A 19,957-nucleotide genomic window follows, 5' to 3' on the forward strand; every position below is an offset into this window, starting at 1 on the left:
CTGTATAACTCTCACCTTGTGTTAGCAACACGTTAGCGTCACATGCAATCCAAATCAAGTACAATAATATAGTGGTAAGTAGGTCATTAAAAAGAAACTGCTAAGCTTCTGACTACAATATTTTGCTAGCAAGAAATCTACATGACTTGAGCTGACATATTATTCCTTCCAGTCTGACAAAATAGAACTGCATCAATGCGTAAATCAATTGTGTCTTTGCTTTATTTCTTGTATCACGATTATTCATTTTAAGACCAAAGTGTCAGGGGTTATATACAATCATATGAGATTAAAACCTAAAATGGCATTAAAACGCTTTATCCTGGCGAGGAAAGCGCATGTTTTTGAAACAAGACACCAAACAGGTTAGTCATCGCATTCTTCATCAGCGACCAGGATGCGATGTGATGTTAGATTAAAAAATCCGTTTCTGAAGCAGAACATACACACAAGGGTATACGTCTGCTCCTGGTCGGACGGATTTCAAAACTAACCTGTTTGTGATGGAATGCGTCTAAACTGGTGGTAGTTGTTGCCACAGTGCCACAATATATATAGACGAGCTTCATTATGTCAAATCTGAAAATAAAGCATAAAGAATCCCTTGTTATCACAAACTTGTTGTCAGTCTGATAACACAAATTCAAATTATCAAATTGACATGTATTACCATGACAATTATTGTCACTTTCATCCCCACCTCGGTTTTTTTTTTTCTTTTTTTTTCTTAATTTGGTGTGTTTTTCCCTTCTCCAAAAGGTCCAATGCTTGGACGTGCAGAAGCTGGAGGGGCTTGTAGGAATACCTATCATTTCGCAAAAACAAGAAGAAAACAAACGAAAAAAATCATATCTGGGTTTTTTTAACATAAGAAGTTAGAAGGTGGCGAGTAATCTTGGATTTAGCTTCTAAGAGATTAATCATGACGCCATGACTCGACATGAAGACTATACCGAATAATATCTTGGAAAGGTTTAAGCCAGGAACAGACAAGACGTGATGTAGTACAGAGCGAAGAAATATGCACGACAGTCCGCCCAAAAAGACCCCATCCACGCACACATGTAATTTGTGGGTCTTTCCATCATGTCGATGAAGAGCGTTTCATTGACGTTATGTTGGCTGTATAACGATTCTTTATTGCAAAATGTCAACAAAGTACTTTTAGGGTGAAAGATGTCAGCATTTTACATTAACATGAGTTCGCCAATGCCGCCCGATAGATGCTTATGACGACATAGGTGTACAGCAATTAGGGTTCACTTGAAATGATGGAGGTCTAACGTACACAAGATCGGATACAAGATGACACAAAAGAAAGTAGATGGCTGTCTGAACAGATATCGATCTATCACCTGAATCGCGTGTTGATCGATATTATTCAGCTTGATTAGAAATCTAAGGTCGTTCTAACAAAAATCGCTGTTCTTTTTCTTATTCTCTTTCACACAATCATAAAGGCGCGTCAAGGCCATCGCTGTCAGTCTTCTGCACCTTAGATTGTTCGCTTGTCAGCCCTTTATCCCCCTCCCTCTCCCTCTCTTGCTCTTTTTGGTGTATATTCATCTACTTTTCACCCCCTCCTTTGACATTATCTACAATATTCTTTCATATAAACAGTAAGCTGTACCACGCTGGCCCAGATGCCGATGGGATGCAGTGTTAGAATATACGTAATGTTTCCGTGAACTTGGACCCCGATTGACTTTGAGCACAGAGGGTCCGCACTTGTGGCCATGATTCAATTACTTGCTGGGGTTTTCATGCGATGAAATGGATTGGAATGCACTGATAAACTCCAATCTATCTTCCACCACTGTACGACCTTTTAAACAATCACATCAACGTTTAGCACCAGTCTTTTCAACGATCTGGAGCGCGAGAGATCAACCTCTCCCCCTGTTTCCTCTCTATGATTGGTCCTACCTCTTAGAAACTGATCAGTCGTTTCAGTTGTTCCTTTTTATAGAGAGGTGCGATGAACCAAATTTTTCATCATTATTTCAATTGATTTCATCATCGCAAGGTCAAGCGTGCAAAATGGTGGCTTACACGTGAATCCGTAATAGCTTCCCGTTTTACATCTCATAGTGCCCCCATTCTCTTGAGTGCATTTATATTTTGGTCCACACCACAGCAATATTTTTGCACCCTTTAATGACTAATGAAATATAGTTAATGGTTCTAATTAGATGGATGTATCTGCGAATAATAGCCAACGCCCTGTAAATCCATTGTTTTGAAGTGACAAAAATACTATTGGATAAATTTGTAGTTGTTTTTTTTAATAAATCTTCCAGCCACTCCATGTAGCACTGACTAAATTTTCTATCAAAACACTGCTGGTGTTAAAGGCGGGGAAATATGCGAAATCTCGAAAATCTTCAGAGTTTCCATTCATGAAAACCCTTCTCTCACAACACAAAGAGGTATGCTATAGTATCCAAAGACAAAGATCCACATGCTTGGATACATGACTCTTTGTAGTGTCCCTATCTCGATTCAAACCTTTACTCTCAGCCCTTATAAGTGCCTTCATCGGTTAAAGTAATTAGTATCATGAGATCTTAATCAATATGCACATTCTACGTATGCACTGTTAAATGCACATTCCTTGTATAGTGTATAAGTAATTATGAGTGTATATGTATATATATATATATATATATATATATATATATATGTGTGTGTGTGTGTGTGTGTGAGTGTGTGTGTGTGTGTGTGTGTGTGTGATTGTGCTTATTTTGGTAATTTGATGATAATTTATGACGATATGACTTGCTGCCAATAAATTATCACACTTACACAGTGATATCTGATAACAGGAAATCAATAATTTATTGTAACTTTCACGCCTGAATCAAAGCATTTCCCGAGTAAGTACTCGTGGCGCAACGTCTTGTATTGGACCAGTCTCAGGATAACGACGTGTTATCACGGCTAACGAGATAAAGATACCACGTACGGAGTAAAGCATAACTGGATTCACGAAACAAGATTACCGGTCGAACACTCCTTGTTCGCAGGAAATATGAAATCAGATCACTATCTTCGTAGAGAGGAGTTCCTTGCTCATGTCGCACGAGAAGACTGACCAACAATATTGCTTTATGTCTATTTCGCGCTCGAAATGACTCTCAGCAATATTTGAAATCAACAGCATGAGGTTAGAATCAAGACACCCCGACTATTGATTGTGACCTTAAACGCGAACAAAGGTATATGGGAACAGAAATATACTTTATTATGATTATACACACGAACGCAATCCAGTTCATTTTGTTCACCCGGATCTTGTTAAATATTTTCATGGTGTGACTGTGCGTATGTGTGTGTATGTGTTTGTAATAAAGAGTGAGTGAGGAACGAAGAGAAACAGACAGACAGATAGAGAGACAGAGAGCAGAGAGATATAAAGAATGGTTAATATTCTCTCTCTCGTCATCCCCTGACGAGGTGGAAGCTGGACGCTTCTCGCACAAGTAGCTTGCACGTCATTCTCTCGACAACCAATCGCTGCGTCGGATAGAAATCTAGCCTCGAGTCTCTTCCCTCTCGCTCGGTTTGATTGGCAAAGTTTGATTGACAGAGATCAGAAAGAGAACAGCGAGGGTTAAAAAAGAGGGACCACGAGAAGTAGCGGGACACCAGTACGGGTGGGCTCGACGGGGATTGTCAAATATCTTGCTGTCCTCATTAGCAAACTTTAGACAATAGCTAATTACGGGGAGGATCAGTCATATACCAATTCACGATTCTTCCTCCCATTGTTAGCTGGAGACGTCTGTTCGATAGTAAGTGCCCGATCAGAAGAGAAATAAAGAAGACATTCGGCTCCTACCCCCTTTCCCTCTTCAGAATCTTTAAAAGAGCTATTTGGAGTCAACGAGTTAAGAGGTGTGTTCCTCTATTGGTCGCGCACACCGAGGGGACATCATTGTAAGATTCCACCACACACACCAAGAAGGAGCCACCCCGCAGTGCCGCCACAATAGCGCCTCTTCTCAATCACTCGCTATATAAATCACTCCAGCCCGGTACTTCTGTCCACTCTCCCAGTGTTTTCCTTTCACCTCCCCCTTCTCTCTCCACCTCCTCCTCGTCTTCCTCTTTGATTCTCATTGGAGCGTCTCGATTCAGCGACGGGGCATTATTATTTTTTGATGAGGGCTACAAATCGCGAAGTGCTTCAATTTCCGGATTTCTGGCGAGTGACTTTCAATTGAGGGTATCTGTCCGTGTGATCGAGACCATGTTGCGTGTTTGTTAATCCCGATACACAGGTGGACATACTGTAGATGTTTACAGTAATATTATGGATAGAAGTCATTAGCAACGTCTTCTTAAGAAAATACAAGTTTTTAGCGAGGATTCTGCAGCCAACTCTCGAGGGAAATGTTAACAAGATTCAGCATCAGACAGTTGCACATGAACAAGAATTAGAGGTCTCAAATTGAAACATTTGCTCTGAAGTGACAACTGATCAAACCCGTAATCATGACAGGTGAAACACTAAGTCCGTCGTCATCGATCACCTTGTCCGGTGGTCATGGCGGTCAACCACGTGTGTCGGTTCCGACGGCCACGTCTCCCATCCACGGGACGTCGCCGGGTCACCAGCGGTCCTCCTTCGCCATCCACGAGCTGCTGGGTCTTGGTCGCCAAGAGCAACCAAAGACGCGGGAGATCTTCCCTCCCCGACCGCTCATCTCTCCGCTGATGGCGGCCGCCGCGGCGGGCCATCCGACTATCGCCAGCGTGGCGTCCTGTCTGCCCACCATACATCCTTCCACCGCCTCGCTCTACTTCGCCGCCGCCAAGGCTTCGGCGGGATACGATCATGCCACCCTGGCCGCCTTGGCGATGCACAGCAGCTTCGTGCAGCAAGCTCGAAGTCCAACTGGTCTCCCAGCGTTGTCTGAAGCGCGCAGTGGTAAGACACAAATGGTTTACTTTACTTTCAATTCCCTTTTGTAATCATCATCCTTGTCTGGTTATCAACTTTTTATGTAAGAGTATAGGGCCTGACTATCGCACAATATCGATGTCTGGCCATTTTTTGGGATGTGAAAAAGAGTGATTTTTCATCTCTGCGTCATAGAAATCATGACAATGTTCAAAGGAGCAGACAGACACCATCCTTCTTAGGAGGACAAAACAGCACAACATAAATAATAAAGATCCGAAATTAAGATGTAGACAACTGTGCAAAAGTATATGCTGTAATGCAGAGACAAATATTACTGTGTGGCCATGTAAAATTTTGTATATACAAATACAATATTCTTGCTGACATTTAAAAACAAAAAATATAATGGCATAATAAGATTCAAGTATCCGTGGGCTGCTGATACTTGAAAGTAAGTCATTGCTATTTCAGCTAGACTGTCGAGATGGAATTGGCGAGTTGAGGGTTTCTTTAATATAATTATTTTGTGTTTGATTCAAAGGATGTTTCTCTTCAATTCAGCAACTGTCCTTTTTGAATATCACATGCTGACTGTTTGATAAAACACACACACACACACACACACATACATACATACATTGCTTCTTGACAAACAGGCACATACAAACATTACACATTTTATACAAGTGTTGAATTCCTAAGAATGACAAGCACACAAAGCGATTTACCTATTCGTGCCACAACGCTGGTATTTCATCATTTCTGTTGATGTGGAAATGCGTACAATTATTTCTACGGTATCTAGGAAACTGAAACAAATATGACAATTGTTGACTTCTTTCCGCCTTGAATTGAATAATTTGTATTATTGTTTTCAAACATTGACGCAAATGCATACCACATTACATACTGAAATGTTTACATTGAACCGATGGATCACGGACGAAACAAATTAACAGCGTCATCAGAACTCGTCATTTTCCGTTCCATTTTACCAACATTTTGATTTATGCGTTTAATTTTCATAGTCCACACAAACAAGTTCAAGGGCAGATATTCACATTAATTTCTTCAGCTGGGTAGACAGCCATCTTTGTTTTAAATCGACCGACACGAACTTATCTTACAATATCAAACTTTTTCTGTTTGCACGTGACCATTGTGTTTGCTGAGACAGGGGCCTTCAGGCCATCATCACGGTGTGAATGGAATGAACCTCACGCGCAGGGCGCATGACGTCTTTTGGACTTGAGTTCAATGTTTTGGGGTTCATCCTCTGTTTCAAATCTTCTGTCAACACACTGACTGTCTTGTGTTTGTCACAATTACGACATGGAAATTGACAAGGACAACAAAGTTTCTGGATAATAATTTGTATACATGTATATGATCGTTATGTTATTTTTCCTTTTTATTACTGTGGTCTTATAATCAACATCGACTGAAAGGCACAACAAAGAATGTTCCATAACTCCCTCATAATCGTGTTAACAAAAGATAGATCAGCGATTTCTTTAGAGTAGTGACAAAACGTATTACATACATTTATTTATAATAAACAGCCAGAACTTATAATGTGACATACATCATGGATCTCGTCCTACAAGTTCTTTTGAAGTTCGGCCTGTTCCATTCTGCTGATTAGATGAATTGGATTAATATGAAATCATAGGCGTTGCAAGTAATGTTTAAGATATAATGATGAGTGATACATCGAGGGTGATCGATGGTGTCGTCCTAAATACTTTATTTAGCAAAATATAATGAAATAATGTGATATTTCATTCCATTCAATTCAAGTCAGGTCAATTCAATTTATTTTTCATTTGTTTCTTCCTCAGAACATAATATAAGAAAATTACAAATGGTCTTGAGTGAACACTGGTTAATTGTTAGATGAAAATTAGACGTAATTAACGAATTGAAAGCAGAACAAAATTCACGATTCATAATAATGTCCTTGTAGATATAGAAATATTCATGTGGGAATGTAAGTTATACCAAGAAGCAGCTCTTGACGTTTGGGTTCATTTTAAAGACTAGAGAATATGCTTGTATCTGGAACAAAATGATACCAGAATGTTTTCAAACATGCATCAAGGGAAGTGAGCCTCCTGTAGCGAGTCCCTCGCAAGGTCAAACGCCTGTATCATTCTCCCAGTTCTCCTTGCGTTTGTCGCCCAGTGTATTTACGAATGACACACTCCGCCTTCACACCCCTTGCCCCATCGGGGTAAGACCCTCTAAAGTCCATCAACTAAACCTGGCATAGACATTGTTCATACAAATGGGTTGCCGATGGTAACAAGAAAAAAAGAAGTTTTGAACCTGTAACCATTTCTGGTACCTTGCTCACTATTATTTGTTGTTTAACACTCCAGTAACTTCAAAGTGATATTGATAATTTCCTTTTCTCAGCACTATTCTGTCCTATTCCTCTTGTTCTGCTTGTGGAAAAATTTAGGTTAAATAAAAAAAAATAATATGAGTTCCGAAAAGTTGAATCATCATAGTCACAATATATTTCTGGAACATCTTAAGAAAGAAGCCTAACTGCCAAACTCACCTCTTCCTAAACGATTTCGTCATTTCCAAGCAAAATATTATTTAAAGAATAGATAATCCGGCCAGTTTCCTCAATCTAATATGTGACTTGTCATTCAAACTTAAACATAGCGAGTAGCTTCCAGCATTGTTTTCACAATAATGATAAGGACAAAATGCAAGAAATTAAATGAAGCATGCAATCTATCATAACATATCGATCTTACACCCGATGTCTAAAACCGCTATACATGGAACTTAACTCTCCTTCACATTTGAGGAGACTTTTTAAAGAACAATTTCATTCTAGATCACAATGTGTCCTGAAGATGAGAAATGAAAGCCGAGATAAACATACAAGTCGAAATTAATGTGAACATAGTAAACTTCACTTACGTTTTGAGCGTATTCATTCCTTAAGTAATTCATTCATTCCATTTCCAGTAGAAACATAAAAAAATTCTACAGACAGATGATTGCACAAATTGCATTACAATGTAAAATAAAAGATGCGAAATATTGAAAGTATACGGAAATGCTGGAAACAAATTATTCAATCCGCGCAATGATATCTTAGACTTTGCACCTATGATAGGTCAACAACAGAAAAGCAGTATTGCTTAATGACTCAAAAGCTGCAGAAATTTAAACAAAATAAAAAGGCCGTGAGACATCAGGGGGCATTTCATGAAGCGTTTTGTCAAATATTTTGTCTGACAAACTGTTAAAAAGCTACTGAAATCCTTGCATCTGATTGGCTGAGAGCAAATTTGTCCGACAAAGTTGTCGGACAAAATGCTTCATGAAATGCCCCCAGGAATTCTGCAGTGATCTGGAGTATTTAATGTCGAAGCCTGTAGGAAGAAGATGTAATTGTAAGTTATTCGGCTGACTTTTTTTTTAAAGTAAAAGCTTTATGCGTTTCATTTGTAATTTCAAACAGGACATTCTCGTATTATATATGGTTTGATTATCTGTGTATTGCTCATGGCATCAATACACATTCCTCACGAAACAAATTATGGTACGTGCATTGATGAGAATGTGCGAAAGATAGTTGGGCATTGATCACGTCCATTAAGTGAAGCAAACCACACTATGTTAACCGTATTTCCGTTAAAACGACAGCTTTTATCTCCTGGAAACTTTTTTTTCTTACTGAGGGTTTCCTTTATAGCCTATACTTACAATTAAATTCATTTTAGATTAATGAATCGGTTTTAAACTATTCGTATATCTATCTCAACAAAGTGAAAGCAAAATTGCCTCCACATCTTTCAAAGTGTATGGCCGCGAATTAAGTAATAGAGGCTGAGCATTCATATTTTATCATAATAATATAAAGAAATAAAATCGTAACTTGATAATCAACTTACAGCTGCTTGAACTTTTCAAGCCACTCCAGTGACTAATATGAAACTTGGAATTTAAACAAAATAAAAATTATAAAAATTATAACATCTCCTGTATGGCGTTACAACAGAAGTCATTTACCCCAAACGTAGGAAGTGCTAGTTATTCATTAGCCGCATGAATAATTGCACACAATCTCAAGTGCATTTTTATCAAGTTATTTGAGTTTTGACGAAGAACAAACGAAATTGTAAAATCAAGGTACTTCGTATTTTCGATCCATTATGTGGGATTATGACAGGCTTACAATTTGATGTTGATTGAACGCGTCTCTAGGTTCTTCCTGCTAACGCAATAATGGCAACAAGCTTTGGGAAATCAATATATTGTGACAAGCAAAGGACTAATTTTAGCTCCCAAGTGCTGGTACTGAGTATTTTCTATCTAATCCCTTTACTGACGGCTTCGTGAATCACACTTTACATCGCGTAAGAATTCAAGACTATTGTGTAACAAGAAGTTAGAATACCTTTATATTTTCATTTTCCCACAGTCCCAGAATTCCCTTTCAAGCATCAACAGATTGATTGCATAAGTGCACATGAGCTGGGGATTTAAATCTGAAATCCTTTGATTGATGGAATAAAATGTGCGTATGTTATTAGCGTTTAAACAATAGGCGAAAAACCCGACGCGATTATAATTGTTTATATACATTTCCACGTCGTGCATCAATTTGCTTAAAATCTCTGGAGTGAGGCGGTAATTTCCTGCCGCACCCGCCTTTCTCCGCTTTCCTTGGTCGCGAGGTGGGAGCCTCGCGCGTCCAGGTAACCGCACAATTCATCAGCTTTGTCTTGCTAGCAGTGGGTATGGGTGGATGCAATCTACGTCTCGCGGATCGGAGGGGTTCGCTTTCATTTTCCTAATCGCGAATCATCGATATGCACACATTTTGTCGCTTTAGTGCGCTGAACCCCCGCACGGTAATGCCTCCAAATGTATATACCTGAGGAAAATTTTCTTTTGTTGAAGTGAATGGTGTATGTCCCTCTTGTCTTTCTTTCTTTCTTGCATACTTTCTTTCGCCCGCTCTCTCTCCCTCTCTCTCTCTCTCTCTCCATCTCTCTCTTCCATGGAATCAGTGAACAGAAAAAGAGTGGCATTGTATCCAATCTTATTGGATTGTGGTCTGATGTCGAAAAAGAGAGGAAAACTTGAGAAAAGCAGGCCAATCAGGAGATAAGGAATGGTCTTTAGAAAAATATACATGATAAATTTCCATCACGTTTTCGGTGTCGTTTGCCAAGTGTGGAGTCAACCACAGTTTACTCCATCTCATTCTATTTGTTTTGGAAATGGTAAATAACGTAAATGAAATGAAATTCATAACTGACAGGGATTTCAAAGATATATAGGAGTTGGAATTTTGAATTTTGAAGATTTTGAAGATTTAAGGAATGGTAATTATAAGAAACAAATTATGCAGGCGACTTTGAGAGAATGAATATGAATAATCAAACGATATCGACTTTGTTTGGATATTAAACTCACAGAGAGGATGTTCTGAGAAGAATATTATGTAACATCTTCTCCTTTGAAATAATATCACTCAATGTGAGAGGAGGATGATAGGACTATCATCAGAGTTGATATGACACGGTAGTCAATGACGGAGATTGAAGGAGATGACAATTTGTTCGCCAGGGTCCTGTTGCGTAAAAAGATACGATCAAACATAAGTCAGAAAATCATAGGTAAGTCAGCTATCAGCCAATCAGAACCGAATATTCAGAGACTTATGTTTAATTTTCTGACATATGTTTGATCTGAACTTTTATGCAACAGGGCCCTGCTGGTCACGTTAATTTATGGTGTTACTTATGACGTCAGCAACACTCGTGCCAGCAAGTAGGACTCTTTGAAGTTGATTGGCTGGTAGTGCGGTGTTTGGCGATTATGGGAAGTCACCGTTTGGCAAAAGTTACTTTAAATACCCCGGCCCGAGCCTCGCGTAATGTGTTCACTGGTGCTCGATAGTTTCTGATTAATATCCTACCCCTTCAGCGCCTCCATTTGTATATATACGTGGATTTAGTATATTTTCAAGTGACACACTATGTTCTCTTTCTGCACAACCTGACATATCACCTGTTAGTTTTAATCTATTCCAATGCACCCCAACCCATATTGCACTCGATAATCACATTACAGTGTGTGTATATATACATACACACGCACACACACACACAAATACACACACAATCCGTTTTCGTTTTCACGCCACTAAAAGAGGATTGATCGCGCTGCAAAAACTTACCAAACAATGTCACCGAGCGCAAAGCAAGGTCAGTTATGATTGGCATCTTTTCAGTCGACGTCGACCGTGGTGTTGTTGGTGTCCCCGACTATATATCGCGTTTAAACCAAAAGTGCATCGGGGTGGTGTAGACATTGTCGCCATTGGATCCAAACAGCCCTGCGGGAGAAACGGACAGCTGAGGGAAGAGAAGGCCGCTGGGAGGGAAGTACCATGAAAAGAGAGACGGGCAAAGGAATACATGCACGGCGTTGAAGCGGGACAGAAAAAAAAGAAAAAAGAAAAAAGTAACTCGCACATTAATTCCCCTACTGCTTCTCCTTGATTCCGTTAGATGTTGCTGACAGTTGACAGATGGCAAAGCTAAAGGTAAAATCCTAAGCATGGGTGAATCTCATGTTTACAAACTACCACAAGTTGAGAGGGATTTACACTTAGCATAGTTGGCCAATTTGTACTGGGTATACAAACAGCTTCTATGCAATTACTACGCTTATTCTCCTCGGATACGAACAATTTGTTCAACTTTCAAAAGTGCGCTCTGACTCCAAAATCGGCATTCAAGATTTCATCTAACTACCTTGTTGTTTTGATTTGATTTGATCTGACTTGACGCATCACAAATTCCCTCTTCATCATCATCAATATCCGGGGGGATGTTCGTTATTCTGAAAGTTGGTCAATCCGAAAATGAAGTGAGATTCATAATTCCGAAGATCCTTCCTTCGGAAACACGCGAATTCCGTATGTACCTGTAGATGTTCGTTAATCCGAAAATTAGTGGCAGGGTTCGTTAATTTAAACACTAATTGTGGCGTGTTCCGAAGGTTCGATAGTTTGAAAAGGAATGAGGTTCGTTATTCCGAAGGTTCGTTAATCCAAGAATGAAATGAGGTCCGTTGTTCCGACGGTTCGTTAATTCGAAAATGAAACAAGGTTCGCTAATTCGAAAAAAAAAGTGCATATTCACGAACTTTAGCTGCAATTTTCTTAATTTTCGTCTAATGAATGAACTTTTGACGGAAAATGACTCTTTATGATCGAAATGAGGTGAAAAGAAGTATATCCGGCATAGTTTTAAAAGACAATTGTCCTCTCCATAAAAACGTGAACAATTTCTTCATTTAATAGTTAAGTTGATAAGTGAATTACTCTCGGGTGCAAGAAGTGAAACAAAACCCTTTTCCTGTAAATCTCTTTCAAAAATTATGGTTGTTAAAAAGAATGAGTTGTGGCTGACGTCATCCTTTACACCTTACACAATTGAGTCCAATCCGCATACGATGTGTCGTTTATCTCATGAAGTAATAGTTATATAAAATGGCAAATAATTATGGAGATGCCACCAGGTTACCACCCCCCCCCCCTTATGCTTATACGCGAAATTCATAGAAAGCTACATAAGCTATCAAGTCCGCTTGTAGTTATGCATAATTAAGAATTAGTAGGTTTCAGTTGTAAAACCAAATGTCACATTCAAATAAAGTAATTTCGAAAGTGAAAAAAGAGAGTTCTCTTCTTGATCTTAACAACTCATGAATATTCGATGTCATAATGATTTTTGTTATATATACATACACATATTAATGGATACGATATGGCCTTAAACTAATAAGTAAGTTTCTTCGCCAACAACCGAGGAAACAACAAGGGGATTTGGGAATAAAGATTGTGCGCTAAAAATGTCTCCACAATGACTCTCACGGGGTCTCTCCCTCAAAAGACCTAGCCCGGCTCAAGCCATTGTTGTTCCGGCCGAATCTTGCTTACAAGTGCGAATGGCTAATGAGTCCAATGAGGAGAGGCGCCCATTGACCGCTGCGTAAGAAAGTGGCGTCATTAGCACTAAGCGCTTTCTGGACCGCCTTATCTTACGGCGCTTTTTCAAATACTGTGAGAAGCGGGACGGGGAAACAGGAGAAGGCGAACCAATCATCTATTCTTCCGAACCTATTATGACAGTTATTCTTGACTTTGCGCGCCGCCAATCGGTCAATTAACTTGATTTTTCTCCCCAAAGGTGGTCCACGTGAAAAAAAAAAAACGGTGTCAATCACCGTAACTGTCACTTTCGAAGAAAAGGATGTTTTCAGCTCCCCTCATTCTAATCTGTATGGACGTAATCACTGTCAACAGGGTCATTGTTAGGGAATGAAAGCGCCGCATGGGAAAGAAAGAGCTCGATCGGCTTCCTTTCAACACCAGAATGCGGAAGACTGAGTTTCTCTCGGACTGGTGGAAATTGGCTAAATTGACAGGCAGATTCTTGTTTTTAAATTGTGACTCAGCTGAGAGCTATCTACGATTAACCGAACTTTGTGATTAATTCCTTTGATCACACACCGATTATCTCGACGTTGTTAGACAGGGACTATACCACATTATTTTCCGCGTCATTCAACACTGTGTCTCTGTAACGCTGTCTGGAAACTTGTGATCTAATTGAAACTAACATACTGCTACTGGAAGTTAATAATCTCTATCTCATTCTTTGCAGGGATAGATTTTGATGTGCATAGATTTTGACGGTCCCCTTCAAAAAGTTTGGATGTCCATATAGTGCCTAATTAAAAACAAACAAACAAACAATCATTAACATCATTCGACATAATCATCGTGGTCACGTTTTGGCTATACCAATTACGGGCCAACGGTACATGAGATCACGGGGGAAAAGTGGGTAAAGCTTTGACCTCTCAAGGAAAAATGAAACCCCAAAATATAATGTGGATTTAGTGAATGCAGAAATACCAGTAGAACACATCAGTGAAGTTTGAGGAAATTTGGACAGTTATTTCAGAAGTTAGGAATCGTTAAAGTTTCGGTAACGCAATCGCTGGAAGACTATACAACAATGCGTGATGTCACACGGTCACAAATAGAAACGATATAAAGAAAATAAAGAAGAAATTCATCAAATTTTACATGTTTTGAAAAGCACACATTCCTCCCACTGTCTTGTTACTGATATATTGAGGGTAGATTTATTTCCCCCATGTCCTCTCATCCAGAGATGGCAACACCAAAAATTAGTACAACTTCATAAGTTTTGAACGGATTGTCCGATTTTTCTCAAACTTCGCTGATTGTGTTCTACTGATATTTCTGCATTCCCTCAATCCTCATAATATACATGGATTTGGGTTTCATTCTCCTTTAGATATGACACCCCCAGTTTCGCATCGCGTACGAGGAGCTCAGTTGCCCAAGCCCTTCCTCTTTACCCAGATAATTTGCAAATAGTGGGTACATACCCGGCAATGCCGGGTGATAACAATATAAGATCATATCGTGCAGAAATTTATATGTAAAAATCAAATTAAATAACCTAGGCAGGACCCTTTGGCACATCAATGCTACCACTAAAACTGCCATAGTGTGTTAATAAGACCACATCATTAGTATTTTTTTAAATGAATAATGTCGTTATCAATATAGATCCTGTAAATTAATGTTTATTCATAACCTATCATCATTATCATCATCATTGTTGTTTTTAATAATCATAATTGTTAAGGAGGCACATCTTGGGCAAGTATTCCATACAGAAATGTGAAGCCATGATACTCTCTTCTTGGTCAAACAATCTCGTATGACTATGAAATATCAATTGCATATTATGTATCTCACCTATTCATATGAGAATATTTTTATCATTCAATAGCAACACTCATGTATGCACTAAGTCATACCGTCTATACACATACAAAATATACAATGTCATTATAATAAAATATAATGTGAAAGTGTGTGCGTTGTGGATGTGTGGGTGTGTGCGTGTGTGCGTATTTAAGATGCCGACTTTGTATACGCAGTAATCCATTTTATTTTGACTACGTTGTGACATGCTCTCACACACTAGCGGACGTGAATGGAATAATCAAGGTGTAAGTTGCTCCTTGGCATTTTTGTATCAGCTGGTCCAACGTAGAGATGAAGGGCAAGCAAGTCAAGACCATAAGGTACATACAAGTTATTGAGTACGCTTTGCTGTTGCAAAAGAGGCATAGAACGGGAATACTGCCTACGGTTTTCCACTAAAGAGCTTTACAATAACGCCGTCCCGGGGGACGACAAAAACAAATATGTACACTTTCCCCGAGATAACCTTCTTTTTTTATTCCCGCGATCTTCCATTAGCATCCTATCCTAATATCAGATAATCTCGTTTGTAGCAACTTAGCTCCATATGCACTCACGCTTAGTGAAAACAAAGAGGGGCGTAAGTAGCAAAATTGTGTAAACCTATTATCGAAGGTGTACAGAGGGGGTAAACGCCAAAACTAGATTAGTTCCATCAGGTATGAAACAAACAGAAAAAAGAAGATATGTACGAGGAGAGGGAAAGGGTCAGTGAATTCAAGGGCAAAGTATGAAATCATATCATTGCGTAGGGAAACCGTTGCGTTATCAGTGACTCTGTTATGTGCTATGGATCCCTTCCGAAGTGCTTTAAAATTATATAGTACTGGTTGTTTCAGGCATAGTAGTTTTTTTTTTTTCTTTTTTCGATGAGGATTTTTCGAAATTCTGGAATTGGCTTTCTCTGAATAACTTTTTTTTTTCTATTATGACAATAGTAATCACTAATTAACCACTCAATTATTAGATAGTTCACAGTTTGAAAAATTTTAAAGAAATGGCCATTGTGATTCCCAGGGGTATATCATTAATTTTGTTTCATTTTGGAATGCTTCAAATTGTTCTATAATGTCAGCAAACAAACTAACCAAAAAACTCTTTTAAGTATGTGATAATTGCTATGTTATATGCCACATTTGATCCATAAGCTTTTCAGACATATTTAGCACTATCTTGCAAAGTATCACCCTGTTAGTACACAATATGATAATTATGTAGTACTAGTCTGTTTTCGTAATTTATTGGTAGAAGTATATTCTTGCCGTTATGCAGAGCGCAGACATTCATGGAGGGAATAATGAAATACATGTACAATGTACATTAATGATATAATGAACCATGATTTATGCTTGAGAATCTAATTTGTTTTGGATATCTGACAAATTGGGAGGTAAACACTCTACTAACGAAGGCACATGAGAAAGACAATGTAGAAAGACTAAATCATAACAATTTTTTTAAGGGTGATTTGGTTGACGTGATGATGTATTTGCCTTTAGATTCTATTTTAGATATAGTTGGTAAGCCAATAGTTGTGTTGGGCTTCTTCTTCGAAGGAAAACACAGAACGACTAATCACAATGATCACACCGAATTCTGCTCGTATGTTCTCATGAGAATTCAATTCATGAAAATGATAGTTTTAATGGAAGCAGTGAACTTGAGTCGGCGTACATCGGATACATATTCATTGCAGAAAAAAACATTATTTTCCCTCAAATGCATTCAGTGAAACATTCAGTAATTTCTCTTAGATGTTGTTCAGAATTAATGTGTCATGAATTGTCATATCATATATGAACGATCTGGCATGATAAATATGAAGTATAGTGGGAATCTTCTTAGGAGTCCTCTTAATACAATTTACAGTCTAGTTTTGTGATACTTTGTATGAATGGTGAATCAGGATGCTGAGGCAAAATAACATTAATGACGTCATAATTATGATAAAGGCAGCTATTAAGCCACATACTGAGCACCTGATGTATTACGCTTACAAAGGGTTTATGCAAGTTTGTCAGTATGACTGATTAATTTTGTAAGATTATTATGGATTATTATTAATATCATTATACTACTTGAATAATGGCTTATTCAGAACAACCTTTCAGATGACGATTTGGTGTGTGTTTTGATAGTTGTTGCGTTTGATTGTAGTGCATGGTGTTGATTGTGTAGGCTACATACATTTGTGTGTGAGTGAGTGTGTGCGTGTGTGTGTGTGTGAGAGAGAGAGAGAGAGAGAGAGAGGGAGAGAGAGAGAGAGAGAGAGAGGGAGAGAGAGAGAGTGTGTGTGTGTGTGTGTGTGTGGTTTTTTTTCCGACTGTGTCAGAATGTGTTCGTGTGTATGTGTGTGCTTACAATGCATTCGAATTTCTGAATTCATTTCAAGATGAGTGTGATGTTTCGGCGTTTTCATGTTTCATATTGTTAGTGACACCCTAGATCTGATTCAACGATGGCAACAGAGATATCTTAAGCCGATCGAGAACAATTAGGCAGAGATGCATTAAAGGATGATCTAGTAGACATTATCGGTTTGGAAAGAAGTCGTCATGACACTGTTGCGTCACGGCGTTAGTTCTTCTGTCTGTGTCGTTCATTCATTAAAGAGCTGCCTCCAGTGTATACAGCGGGACGCCACACCTGCACGCCATGAAACCCGGCACTCCGTGGCGCCTCCTATCACTCCTGCAACGCGGAATTAAATGGTACGCCCCAACCCGGCGAGCGCTTGCACGGGCATGGACGAGTGTTGACCGACAATACCCTCAAATTGGATTATCGCCAAATGAAAACCATCAAGGAAAAGCTTTTTTGATTCCTCATGACACCTCCAACTGCATAACCAAGTTAGAAACTAACTAATAATACAAGCAGCGCAGCCCCGGCGAGCATGCTTTCGCATGCAACACTTTGTGTTACGGCGAACAATGAATTGTGTACTCGAACACACGTGGACGCAACGAGAGTGACAGTCGCGTGGCAAAATTGGATTAGGTTCTTCAACCAACACCGTCTTATCGTATGCTTGCACTGAGAAAAAAAGGAGGGGGAGAAGAGGGGGGAGAAAGTCCTGGAACTGCTCATGAAAAATTAACTCGTAATGAATACGGAGTATATAATGTCCTGTAGTTAGGAGATCGAATGTGCTGTCATGATTACTACGAAAATCTGATCCCTGAAGTTGACTCTTACGCGACAAAGAAAGGTCTCAGAAATATCTTTCTAACAACAAAAATGAAAGAAAAAGAAAGTTTGTTGTCAAAATCATGCAGCGTGGTCCGATTAGTATACGCACCTGCTTTGTAGCTTTGGGAGATTGCTAATACTCTCATTGCAGCGTTCGCTGTGAATTTTCTCCGTGAGTCAAGGGGCAACAACAACACAAAAATGGGTTGAGCATGTTAAGGTGGTCATAAAGGGGGGGGGGGGATGGAATTCAGAAACTAGATGTTCAGTCACATTGATTACATGTGATGATTTTCCGAAGCAAACACCAATATCGGGAATGTCTTTGTTTTACTTTCTCCTCGTTCACGAACGATCACAAAGCACATCGATTTGCAAGAACCTTCGCCATGACGTAATTTCGTTGTCTTAGACTGGGCATATACACTATACTTATGATATTAGAATTAGCTAATTGCATTCAGCTTTGCAATTATTGTTAATGACATTTTCTATATCTAATTCCTTATCTTTTTCCTTTGCAATGGTTTTACATCTTCCTTTAGTCCACGTCCGACAGCGTGTATAGTTAGATCGGTTTATAATGCCTATCGGCATTTTTATTTCAATTTCAAGTCTATCAAAGTATTAACACGTCTATAGGCGGCTTAGTTTTGCTCTCTTTTCTCAGCAAGTTTGTCGCAAGGACACAAATCAAGATATTTTGGAAACTAGCATATTTTGAATATTCCAATTATGACGATGTCAAAATAAGAACGGAAGATGCGCGTCAACAGTTTTCATAACATTATTGTACAATAGATTGTTCATCTTTCTGAGGCGGAGTATAAAGCTAAAGTTTTTCGCTTCCTCTTGGCAACCAACTCGCCTTAGCAGAAGACGGCAGCACGTAAATACACACAATCTTTGTTAGGATATCATCATTCTAACATGAGGACACGGGCGAGAAGACGCTCTGCCTAACGAGAGCTCATTGCAATCGGGATAATTAAATTGCTGTTCCAATGAGTGGGAACGTACCCTCAGTGAGTGCTAACATGTAGATGATTAAACTAATCTCAATATTACGGCCCAGGATTTTAAATTCGATTTTCAGGGGCTGTGAGCAAGCGACTGAGGTAAGGAGGAAAAAAAAAATAAGCATCGCTACAACATGCGGACCTTAAACAAGGTTTATAGTCTCTATATATACGTGGTCATAATTAACCAAGTAGTGTGTACATCAAGACAGTTTCTCTTGGTTTAACCGTACCAGATGATAAATTCAGTCTCAGAGGAATAAAGGAATAGAATTAGTCAGAAGGAAACGAACTTTTATAGTTATTTTGGCTATCTCTCGTGGTAAAGATTTACCAAGTCATTAGAATGTCTAGTCCCTCTGAATTAATTCGCATAAAATGTTTAGATGTAGAGAGTAACATCTGGATCCGTGGTGAATGAATTATTGCCTTTTCAAACGAATAACAGTAGTCGGAAATAATTATGATATAATATGCTGTTGTGATCTTTTGCAATCTACGTCGGATAAGATTAGTACATCTATACACAATGGTGAAGATGCTTATGCTTCGAGTTGTGAAGGCATTATGAGAAATGTACGTGTTGTATCGGCTATTTTGTTTAATGCAAAGCATTCTTCGAGGTTATACTCATGTGCAGGTATCACTTCAGATACGTATGTTTTCGACGAGATATTTTCGTTTTTCTCAAAAGTGCATCGAAGAGTTAACTGGGTGCAGTAATTGATGAATGACCACTTAATATTTCCACCGCTCTTCAATCTAAATTGTTTCAATCCCGTTTTTCGCACATTACTAGTCGAGAAGTCATTTTCTGAGAAGCGATACCCTAAAAAAGAATCGAAACTCGTCACACAATTTTCCTGCGTGTAGCGGTGAGTAAGGAAGCGGTCACAGGCGTTCGATACTTCCCGCCGGTGAGATCGGGTGCTTCGGTCCCGCTACGCTAACGTACACCACTAACAGCCAATACGATAT

General features: G+C 39.0%; 1 protein-coding gene across 1 annotated transcript in view; it reads left to right on the forward strand.

Moving 5' to 3' along the window:
* Window positions 1-4,497: 4,497 nt before the first annotated feature.
* The window catches only part of LOC139723225 (visual system homeobox 2-like), a 39,010-nt gene continuing 23,550 nt past the window's right edge, over window positions 4,498-19,957 (forward strand). Inside the window, exon 1 of the mRNA XM_071634485.1 lies at window positions 4,498-4,933. Within this exon, the coding sequence (XP_071490586.1) occupies window positions 4,498-4,933 (436 nt within the window). The remainder of the gene's footprint in view (window positions 4,934-19,957) is intronic.

The sequence above is a fragment of the Diadema antillarum genome, unplaced genomic scaffold (genome assembly GCF_040938485.1).
Source record: "Diadema antillarum isolate AM-2024a unplaced genomic scaffold, OU_Dant_1.0 scf00000183, whole genome shotgun sequence".
NCBI classification, from domain to species: Eukaryota; Metazoa; Echinodermata; class Echinoidea; order Diadematoida; family Diadematidae; genus Diadema; species Diadema antillarum.